This window comes from Aethina tumida, chromosome 5 (assembly GCF_024364675.1).
Source record: "Aethina tumida isolate Nest 87 chromosome 5, icAetTumi1.1, whole genome shotgun sequence".
Taxonomy (NCBI): domain Eukaryota; kingdom Metazoa; phylum Arthropoda; class Insecta; order Coleoptera; family Nitidulidae; genus Aethina; species Aethina tumida.
Window position 1 is genome coordinate 17461895 of NC_065439.1, and position 11640 is coordinate 17473534.

Genomic DNA, 11640 nt, shown 5'->3' on the forward strand with positions numbered 1-11640 from the left:
AGATGTAAAAGTACTAAAAGGGGGATTCGGCAGGAAATTGCTAAACGCACCAACTCACCCTTAATTTTATAAATAAATAATTGAGAGGGGTGGAATTAATGAGAATCACTATTTTATTATTTCATTTTGATATTAATACGGAAAGGATTAAACATAATTTTGTTAATTTGTTTCTTATGTTAGACCATACCTGATGTTCAATTAATCCTTAAATCATTCAATATAAAAATTTCACCTAGTAAAAGGTATGTAAATGATAATCTCACACCTGTGTCCATAGAGGTAATTTTATTCCGTATAAATCAACTGCATTTTAATGCAATTTGTGTAGTCAAACCAAAATGTCTTCACAAAAACGAGTCAACAAGAACTTCGCCCACATCTTTATGAGGAACCAGATTGGTCAAAGATCCAATCAACCGTCGGTCGCATTTCCGAATAAAAGTTTCTCAAACCCGGAGAAACTTCAACAACTGAGGGTTGAACACACTCTACCAGTTAAACATGAAATAAATTGTATGAATCTACATCCGAATAACGACATAATAGCAGTTGGCACAAATGATCATATCCAGATATGGGACTGGAAGAAGCAGAAGAATTTGATCAGTTACATGAGTGGAACTCCGGAACTTTTTTCTCAGATCAAATTTTTACACTTACAGGGATGTTGGCATGTAGTTACGGGGTCTAGGAGCGGGTATGTGAAGTTGTTCGTCCTCGACACTGAAGGATTAAAGTATTCAAAAAAATTGTACCAGCACCATGGACGTATCAACCGTTTGATAAGTTCACCGGACAAACCGCCGGTGTTCTACACCGCTTCAGATGATGGTGTTATAACCCTACATGATTTGAGAACTCCAGTGTCCTACGAAATTTTAAACATGAATACCAAGATAGCGTATCCATCAATTTTGGCTATGGATATCCACCCGTCCGGTCAAGAGTTTCTTGTCGGCGGTAATTTTGGTTGCCTAAAAATTTACGAGCTCAGGATGCTGAATAAAGACAGGTTGGAAACAAATCTGCCACGTGTCACCATGGAAACAGACCATTCTTTTATATCCGCCCTGAACTACAATCACAACGGCAATCAATTTTTAGCAGCATTCGGTTGTGGTATCAGTTTGTACGACAACTCCACCGGTGAACCATCCAAGGTGGGTTATTACAGTGGCATAAGGAACACAAGGTTCTCCAAAGACTCCAAATTTTTCGGAATAAATTCCGAATTTATCATAAGCGCTTCGGATTGCGGTAGTGTCTTCATCTGGGACAAGAAAGGCAAGAGTCCCTTACTGTTCCTTGAAGGGATGGCGGCCGAAAAGGCCCAGAACGTTGAATTACATTCAGAGCTTCCCTACGTTTTTACCGGAGGCATAGATCGTACGCTCAAAGTGTGGACACCCACGAGTAGGGATAAGTTCTCGGACTACACAAATTTGGACGAAAGGATTCATTGGAACAATTTCATGAACAACATGCAAACCGTGAACCCTTACCAGGCACACATGTTGTCGAATGCTTCTCGTTCCTATTACAGGAATGCCTACTACCAAGATGCCTATCACCTTATGCAGTAAAACCTTTCCTAGAGCGAACACTAAGGGAGAACAAAAAGTGTTTCGTCTCTATTTTATGTTGTTTATTATGTAATATATTTGAATTTGGATTATAGATATTTAATGTATTCGTATATTTGAAAATAAAAATTTAAACATATTCATATCAAGTTTATATAAACCTTAGTCTAGAAAACATATTCAAGATATGTCGATGGATTCGGCAGATTGTTATGTATGATGGCCCGAGTCACAAATCTTAGTAATAACATTGGAAACATAGTTATTTTTGTTGTAATTCAAATATAATAATATATCAGTCGTTTAGAAAAAAAATTCAACGAGGAATTCGACAGTTCGTAATGCATACATGAGCAGAATCACAATTGCTGCATAGCATCCTTGCCAAAAACATTGCCATAAAATATGCAAGAGGTGACAAGCTGCAATTTCCTCGTAATCCTGTTATTTGCATCCACAAATCTCAGTATTAACGTTGGTAACAGCTATATTTGTGTTCTTTTTGGTGTAATTCAAATATTGATTAGTTATTTACAGTCTGTACAAAATTTCGATGACCTTAAAAAATATTAACTTAAAATATATCATATACCATATATCGCTCAAAGTGTGGATAGCCTCATGCAAGGATTATTTTTTGGACTGCACGAATTTGGACGAAAGGATAAATTGGAATAATTTAATGAGCAACATGGAAACTATGTACCCTTACCAGGTATTATCAAATGCCTATTACAGGAATGCCTACTACGAAGATGTCTACCACCTTATGCAGCAAACCGTTTTGTTAAAACAAATATTTAGCAAATGTAAAAATTGTTATTTAGATTCAGTAATAGTCTTATAAATATTTTATATTATATATTAAAATTCTGTATATAAATCTGAGTCTATAAAACATGTAAGAAATTGGCAAATCCAGCAGGAAATATGTCGAGGAATTCGCAGTTTGCTATGCATACATGATGGGCAGAACCACAGTTGCTGCAGACCCCTTGCTCCTTGCCAAAAACATTGCCATAAAAAATGCAATAGGTGACGACCTGCAATTTCCTCTTAATGCTGTTATTTGCAACCAAAAATCTTAGTATTATCGTTGGTAACAGCTATATTTGTGTTCTTTATATATTTATAATATTGATCAATTATTTAAAGTCAGAAAAAAATTGCGATGGCCTTAAACTTAAACTTTTCAACGTTAAGTTTATAAGCAGTGTCTCTTTTGCTAAGATTTTTTGTCCAAATTTGTATAAGCAAATGTTTTGCAAGTTTTTTTCACATAAAACTTTTAGTTTCATATAAAATTTAATCTAGGAAAAGTGATTAGTTATTTATATTATTAATGATATAAACGCACCAACTTAGTCTTAATTTGATAAACAAATAGTTGAGAGCAGTGGAATTAATAGGAATCACTATTTTATTATTTCATTTTGATAATAACTGGATTAATATAGAAGGATTAAACATAACATTCTTAATTTATTTTTTATGTTTAGACAATATCTGATATTTAAATAATTCTTAATTTATTCAATATAAAACTTCACCTAATGAAAGATATTAGTCATTTGTAACATAAATGATAATCTCACATCTGTGTCCATAGATGCAATTTTGTCCTGTACAGATCAACTGCATTTTAACTACCATCCGTGTAGTCACACCAAAATGTTGTGTATCTATTCTAAATAAAATATTGATCAGTTGTTTAAACTTAAAGAAAAATTCCGATTACATAAAAAATATCTTCATAAACTTTTCAACCTGCAGTAATAGCTTTAAAATTCCGCCGGCATAAGTAATAGAAAACTGAAGTTCGCCAACTTCTCTCGAGTTTATGGCGTACATTGGTGCAAAAAGTTTTTTATGGGTTCAAAATCGCAGTGGTTGATTTATTTCGAGAACGCATAATAAACCTGGAGATACTTTTAGTTACTCTCAGAGTTTGATGAATTAATATTAATGGTATGACATATATTTCTTTCCACAACGTTAACGAGTCAATTGTCCGTTAAGGGATGTGCTTAAAGAGCTGTTTTGTTCGACGTTATTATGGCAAATGATTACCAGTAACTGCAAAATCCTCATCTACAGTGTCCCATAGACATTATCTCGGCATTACAAGCGTTATAAATGCATAGGAAAATAGAGATTTTGGTCATCTTGGGAGTGAATGAAAATTACTGTTTTAAACTAACATTATATAGTTAGTTAGTATTTGTTCACACTATAACATTATACATAACTTATATATGTAAATTTTCAGATTTAATTTTGTATCTAAATTTTTCAGTGACAAGTCTTTGAGAATAAAAACATTGGTTAGTTCTGTCTTTTGTCATGGTTAATTCAGCTAAAACAACTCCGTAAATTATTATTACCTAGAAGAAGATTATCATTATTCCAAAAGAGTTTAATGTGAAAAATAAATAGGACGCGAGGAAGCAATTTCAACCTTAATCCAATGATTTTGACTATTACTATGTATTTTTTTAAGTACTAGGATAGTCACCTCATTGCGTTCATCTTTGCTCCTCGTATGGCCTGATTTAAACTCTTCCCCTGAATATTTTGGTATTAACACTTAAGACAAGCTTTTTTAGGATGGTACTTTCCACCACAATAAATTGAAAAATTGCAAAAATCTTCTTCAGATGGCGTACTTTTGGAAGTACATAGTGACGTCATAGTGACATAGCTGTTCTGATCTCTCGATGAATAAGTCCCCAATATTAATAATACCAACCTAAATGTTTTCTGCAATTACAATTAGGAATTTTTTAGTAATTAATCCGAATTGTAAGAATTTTTACATTGGTAACGAATTGTTTGATAAATAAATTGACATTAATCATGTCGACTCCACCAACCACGACAATAATTGAAGAAGAACAGACCCTTGTCCCACCAAAAAAAATAGTGAACTTCGTGAAAGTAATCCGAGAAAATGAACTGGGCGCACGGGCGAATCGACATCTGAGCATTTTTCCGACAAAAACACATGCAACTCAACATGCCATAAAGCGGTTGAGACTTGAGCACTCCCTGGACACGAGCAGCTGGGTGAGATGTATAAATTTAAGCTCGGACGGGAATTTACTTATGTGCGGAGAATCCGATGGAACCGTGAGCGTTTGGAACTGGAATGATCAAGAGCGTCTGATGCATTTCCACACGGGCCACAACGGGTACGTATCACAAGCCAAATGGTTCGGCGTGATAGATACGGCCCACGTAATAACAGCCGGAAAAGACGGCTTCGTGAAGCTGTTCATGCTCGGCAGCCGAGGAATGAGGTACTCGCGTTCTCTGACGCGTCACTACGGCAGTGTCACCAACATCACGGCGTCACCAGATGTGCTATCGATTTTTTACAGTACCGGAATGGACGGCTGGGTACTTCTGCACGACATGAGAACGTCCACGTCTAAAAAAATATTGGACCTCTCGGATGATTTGGGCGAGATCTACGATTTGGCTTTCCATCCGTCGGGTCGTGAGTTCGTCGTTGGAGGTGATCATGGAAAGATTCAGGGTTACGATGTGAGAAACACGAACAGAATGTTGTTCGAATGTAAATGTACGCAAGAGATTAACGAAAGTTATGTAACTAGCTTATGTTACAATCGTAACGGTGAAGAATTTTTAGGCACATTTTCAGACAGTATCCGTTTGTTTCAACAGAGGAACGGAACTTTGCAATGTGTATCGACTTATTACGGGGTGAAAAATGAGAGAAACAAAAAAGATACAAGATTTTTCGGATCCGAGTCAGATTACATCGTCAGCAGCTCGGACTGTGGCAACATCTTCATCTGGGACAAACACAGTCTGGATCCCTTGATCTACCTAAAGACTAACAGTTCGGAGAAATCTGTCAGTTTGGAAGTACATCCAGAGCTTCCCTACATTTTTACGGGTAGTCGCGAATTAAAACTAAATATGTGGATGCCGACTAGTGAAGATGTATTCTCCAATGTAACAAAATTATTGCATGTTGTTAATTGGAACGTTTTGTTGAACAAGATATATTTAAGAAGGCTAAGATGCAACGAGGCTGCAATGAATGCAATATTGTAAATGTAATATGTAGTTAATTTGTTTGATCTTTTGTTGTTACTTTCAGTAATATGAGTAATAAAATTTGAAATTTACACCGTTGTTTCACTTAAAATTATTTTTACACATGCAGATTATTATGGAGATAATTCCTGAGTCATAACTGAATTATTTTTTTTTACTGTAAAGAAAAGAAAGATATCCAGAACACAGAAAGCATGAAAGTGAAACAGCCAACCTAGTCTCACCTTGACTATAAATAGGAAACTCTCCGTCGCTGTGGCTGTGAGTCAGCATCACACAGACACCGAAAAGTCTCTCCCGAGATTCGGGCGAACGAGCCCTGATCGCGTCCACTTTGTACCCGTCCCGACGCCGCCGTCAAGAGAAAGGAGAGGCCGGGGGAGCCGCGGTCAAAGTTGGACCGTCGTCGTTGGCATCGCAACGCCGCCGAACGCACTGAGAGGGCTGGGCGATGTGTCGGGTTTTGGAAACTGCGCGCCCCAGATTTTCCATCGGGCCGCACCAAAAACGCGCACACAAAGACTCCGGCACGGGCGAATTAAAAGGAGACACGTCCCTTCGGGTGACGAAAAAAATGGTGTTGAGTTTATCCCCTTTTGGTAGTACGAGATCGGCCCGCTTTCGCTTCGTGACAGGGTGACAAGGGTAATATTTTCACCTGCCCGAAACGATTGGAGTTAAAGGTTAGATGTATGATGGCTTTGCTCATTTTCTTATCGTACACCATCAATCATCAAATGGTTATTTCAAGGTTTACGAGATACAAAATGATGGGTGCACCCTTGTAATATTAGTTTATTCTGCTTGCATTAACGACACTTACTGAAGCTTTCTAAGCTTCGATGATATTTCTAATTCTACAAAGATATTTTATGGATATATATATTAAATTTCCAATTAACCCAGTGTACTTGCAATATGCACCCAACACTTTGGTAGTTTGCAGCTTTTCTGCAACAAAGAACCCTCTGTAGGTAATTAAACATTGGCTCCGTTATCCGCAGCTATTTTTAGTGGAGCCTGCAGCATTTTAAAAGTTCTTTCAAACTCAACCGCGAAAGTTTTTCCACCGATATTAATGCACCTGCTATAAATCCTTCGGGAGACGCCAACTTCCGTTGAAAATCGAAACATAAAACCACCTTGTTTATCAAGAACATAAGGAAACTTCGCCGGAGAACTGTATAGTATTTAAAAGTAGTCCGGGAACATATTGTAAATTTTGAATTTATGTTGTTTGTTTTGTGAGTATTCCTTATTTGGAAACAAGTGGGACAAAGTTGTAACTAGTTACACAAAGGATTCACGTCTCAAACAATCCTAGAAAGTAATTACACAACGGATACATTAACGTCACAATATTTATATCCGTTTTAATATAAATAATAGGTGTTATCGGTCGTAATACTTGAGTTGGTAATTTAATATACGCCTCCGGTAAATTCTCCGCCAGTGACTTGTTTATTCTTGATGAAAAGGCAAAACAATAAAAGTGGCTTTCCGTTTGGCAATTGAAAAGCGGACAATTTACCCGAGGGTTTTGTTTCGTTTTGCATAGTCGGAAGTTGATTTTTATCACCGCCGTCAACCCAACCGACGAATAATCACAGATTAACCTCAAATCCAACCGAATACGCTACATAGATTAATTTATATAGAGCCATTAAAATCCAATACGAAGTCTAGAGGCAGAAATATTTTCACATCGAGGTGGAAATTGTGAATGCGGAAGACGCCGCATCTCAGCGGGTATTAAAAGTCGAGCGTAAAAGCTCCGGTGAAAAGCAAGGGAGAAGACATTTCCGTCGAAACAACAGAAAATAGAAAACAACCGTCTAACCAATCGCATTTAAGCACTACGTGTCTGTCATATTGTAACTGGCTTTCCTTCGAGGAAGTTTTCCAGAATTCCCGTCTGATACGTTGTATAAATTGTTTACAAGACGTAATTTACTGTTTGCTGAAAAACAAAATGTTAAAAGTTATGTATCCAATAAAAAGCCACACTTCAAATCGTCTCAGTCGATTTTCACGCAATCGGGGTTGGCTAAAAGACATTTTAAATGCATTAGAACGAAGAGGAAATGTAGTTCAAAATTGCCTATCGATTTCGAAGTTGAGTTGTGTGCGTTCCGTCCTCCCTCAACCTCGACCCCGTCCGTAGGGATTTACGGACCGGTCCAGATTCCCAGACTCAAGGACACACCATCCCCGAAAATCCCGGATCGATCCCGCACGTTGCACCATCTGTGCGACAATAGAACAACAACCACCACCAGTGAACCCATCACCTACAAGGCTTTGCCCGAAATAATTGACTACTTACCGCCGTCGTCACCATTTATTTTGGACGTGTCTAAAATTTGGCCAGTCGTTCCGGAACTGGTTGCCTCCGGGGCGTTCAATAAGTTTGTGGGTGGCTCATTTTCTGAAAATAGTTCTCTCTTTCAAAAATATACTCAACAATTTCTTCAATTGTTTATTGATTTAATTAAAATACATAAAAAACATAAATATGTAAAAAATGCGTACAACTAAAAATAAAAATCAAGGTTCTAAAATAAATTATATAAAACACTACTAAACACAGTCAAAACACAGCCACTTAACATAATTCCATCTTGTATTTAAAAGAAATCCATGGGAAATAATGTTTACACTAGTTTCTTAAATTGAAAACTACTTGCTACATATTCATGCTGGTTTTTACTTACTGTTATATTCACCATGGTTTTCTCTTTAGTTCACATAAGTTATTAATGTAGGAATGTTGAGGAAGACAGTTTCATACAATTTTGTTATTGCTTACTTGAATTGGAACGTTTTCTATTGAAACAGATTTTTGACAAAAAATGTTTAAAAACTTAGCCCCATTTATTACTTACAAAATAAGTTGAACGGCCAGGCTTTAGTATTGTCGTGACTGTTTATATTTCAAACATTTACATTACAAAAAATCTGTCCAAAGAGGACACGTAAATACATGGACAAATATGAATTATAAAACTGTAAAATTATCACATGCCTTTAGTTTACCATTTGAAGGTGATTTAAAATCTTTATTTTATCACTACAGTAAAAATAAACATATTGCTTAAAGAAAAAAAACATTTAGATAAAATAACGCCAAGGCAAAAGAATTTGTGCATGAGCCCTGAGAGGATCACGAGTCCCCGGAACCCCACGATGCAAACGCAAATCGTGTAATACAGTGAACATGTGCGTGCTAGTCGCATCCATACGTGCCAGATCCCTTAGGCACAAAAACGTAGCAATGTACCGTATGATTTCAGGTGGCAGTTCCTCTAATCCGACGTAAGGCAGATTGTGTTCCCGCAGGTTCTCCACCTTGCACGGATGGAGCAATTCGTCTTTGACGATTCTGGACAAGTGATGTAAATTTTGAAGATGATGCAACGAGACGTTAGTGTTAGAAGTGGTGAGATACAGCAGCGGATCGATCACCATTTGATTGTAGGAGGCTCCGGCCCCTGGCGTCGCGATGGAGAACAGAACGTCCTCGGGAAGAGGAATGACGCTCAGTACCCAGACGTCGTCGAGACCGGCCAAGACAAGATTCATTTGAAAACACTGGTTGCGTTTCCAATTGCACGGCAGCACTTTAGACAAAACGTGGACACGCGAGTAAGAGAATTCGGCGTCCTCATAATCGATTTTGCGTTCCTCTGGAACGTAGCCACATTCCAAAGCTAACAAATAGAAAAGCCCGGCCAATAACTCTACTCGGTTAACCGATTCCTGCCCTTTACTGATTATATTGAACATGCTTTCGACGATCTTTGGCACCTGTCCATGACACCTCAGATCTTCCACTAACAACGGTTCCATCACTGAAATAAAATTGTCATTTCAATTAATGACTAGGGAGTTTTAGCCCGGGTATTACCAACGAGACATGGGCTAAATATTTGGCATAAAATAGCGTTAAATGATCAAACAATCTGTGTCTACTAAGATCTCAAATTGTGAAGTAGTTTCGAAAACTGTCTCTTTTAATGTACGTTTAACAGTATGTATGACCATTTTACTTGGTTATTTTATTCAAATTTTTAAACTTTCTTAAGTAACTTAAAGTTTCTTTGGTAATACTCCATTGTAATATATGAATCATCCGGAATATTTTAAGACCAGGGTATTAAAATAAACACACTGATATAAAAATTATTTTATTTACACATTAATTACAATAAGTTATGTAATTACAGGTGCTGTAGGAACATGAAGGCATAAACTTAAACCACAAATTCTTAGAATGATCTTTAAAATTATAATTACATCCATAACTGAAAAAGAGCCTGTATAAATACTTAGCACCTACAAAAGTAAATAATTTATTTAGTTTTTTCTTATAAAAAAACCCAATTTTCACCAATCAACGATGTATTGAAGTCAGAATTTTTTGTCTACGTTTTTGATTTATATACATTTTAGAATATTCAGCCTTGAGAAGTTCATATGTTTCCTCAGGCACTTGATATGTTAAAAATTCCTTCTTTAAACGTTCCCTCCACAAAAATACATCCTTTTGTACCTCATAAAAACATTTAGAAGTCATTCCAAATCTTACCAAATCTCTTCCAGATAAGTATGAACAAATCTGCAATTTGGCTTCATGTGGTATATCCTCCAAGCAAGCAACTCTTTGATTATTATTGTGTAAAATCTGTTGTTTACATGGATTTATAACATCATCCTTGAGGAGTTTTGATAGGTGGTTCAAATTCTGAAGCTTTTCCATGGATATATCAGTTCTTGAACTGGTAAAATATGTTAAAGGATCTATAATGGTTTTATACATTTGACTTCCACAAGTCATATCCACAATACAGTCTTCTTGAAGAGGTATTATATGTAAATTGCACTCAGCTTCACAACCGGGTAATGCTAATGCAAATCTACTAAAGTGCTTATATTTCCATTCAACTGGACAGTAACTTGACAAACTCAAAACTTGTGAATAATTAAACTGACTATTTTTGTACTGGCCTTTTAACTCAACTGGTACGAAGCCACATTCAAGAGCCAACAAGTATATGACACCTGTTAATATGTCATTTCGGTCGGTTTTAGTTATGTCCGGAAAAAATGCGTGCACCATTCTGCTAATTATCGGCGGCATAACAGTTTGAAACTTGTAGTCTTCGACGAGCAATACCTCCATGGCTGAAACAAAAGCACCACACTGTTTACATCACAATTTTGAAAGTTCGCGCCTGTTTTCAAACCAATCCAACAGCCTGTTGCTTCTGGCTTTGCGGCTAAAGTTTTGTTTATAAATCAACGCCGATTTAAATTGCGGAGAGGAACACTCACCGGATTCTTGTTGCGGTGCACGACCTCTTAGAAAATTGTTTAGCAACATCGGCGAACGACGTATGACTCATTTATGATCATAACCTAGGTTTTGTCACCCAAAACATTGTGGAAGCGAACCTTTATAATCGCCCGTTCTGACTTTTGATTGGTTTTTATGGTCGTTATCGGCGAATTAAGCGATCCCGCGGTCGCAGTAACGCTTTACACGCATATTTATCGCGTTAACCGAGTATTAACAACACCATCTGTCATCCGCATAAAGTTGGGTTAAATACGACGCTAACGGCGCAAGAATCCTGAAAAAATTACCTCTGTCAGTCTTGTTTTCGTCCATCAAGTCCGGTTTAGGCACTACACTGAACCGTTTTTGATTATTTACGTTGTCCGTATCAACACTACCACTAATTTCGGCCATCTTAAACATAAACTTCCTTATTTGGTCCTTCGATTACTCATTGGCGCGGTTTGTAGGCAACAAGTGGTTTAACAGGTAACGAGGGTTGCATAAATTGTTATAATTTGCTTTAGAGAAACTATATATTAAATCTCAGAGTAAACTGTTTTACGTGAAAATTACTACACAACATACATTGGAGTTGCTAATTATATCGGTAATTGCAAAATTTGATTA

The 11640-nt window shown here is 36.8% G+C and overlaps 2 protein-coding genes across 3 annotated transcripts in view; both read right to left on the bottom strand.

The window, feature by feature from the left end:
- The window catches only part of LOC109601946 (phosphatase and actin regulator 3), a 132857-nt gene extending 121387 nt beyond the window's left edge, over positions 1-11470 (bottom strand). Inside the window, exons 1-2 of one of the 2 annotated variants that reach the window (XM_049968158.1) lie at positions 11319-11470; positions 7999-8100 (exon numbers count right to left, since the gene is read on the bottom strand). In XM_049968158.1, the coding sequence (XP_049824115.1) occupies positions 7999-8100; positions 11319-11433 (217 nt within the window). In that variant the 5' untranslated portion in view covers positions 11434-11470. The remainder of the gene's footprint in view (positions 1-7998; positions 8101-11318) is intronic. The other variant, XM_049968161.1, reaches the window with a different exon arrangement.
- On the bottom strand, positions 9782-11309 carry LOC109603082 (uncharacterized). The gene is made up of 2 exons (XM_020019537.2): positions 11007-11309; positions 9782-10856 (listed from the first exon to the last, which is right to left on the bottom strand). The coding sequence occupies exons 1-2, from the start codon at positions 11053-11055 to the stop codon at positions 10066-10068; spliced, it is 840 nt and encodes a 279-aa protein (XP_019875096.1). The 5' UTR covers positions 11056-11309; the 3' UTR covers positions 9782-10065.
- Positions 11471-11640: the final 170 nt, after the last annotated feature.

Bases quoted from the DNA above. Each gene is read 5' to 3' on its own strand.
- LOC109603082 (XM_020019537.2), bottom strand. From the start codon at position 11,055: ATGTTGCTAAACAATTTTCTAAGAGGTCGTGCACCGCAACAAGAATCC. The intron at 10,857-11,006 runs GTGAGTGTTCCT...CTTTTGTTTCAG, and splicing joins TGCACCGCAACAAGAATCCG to CCATGGAGGTATTGCTCGTC.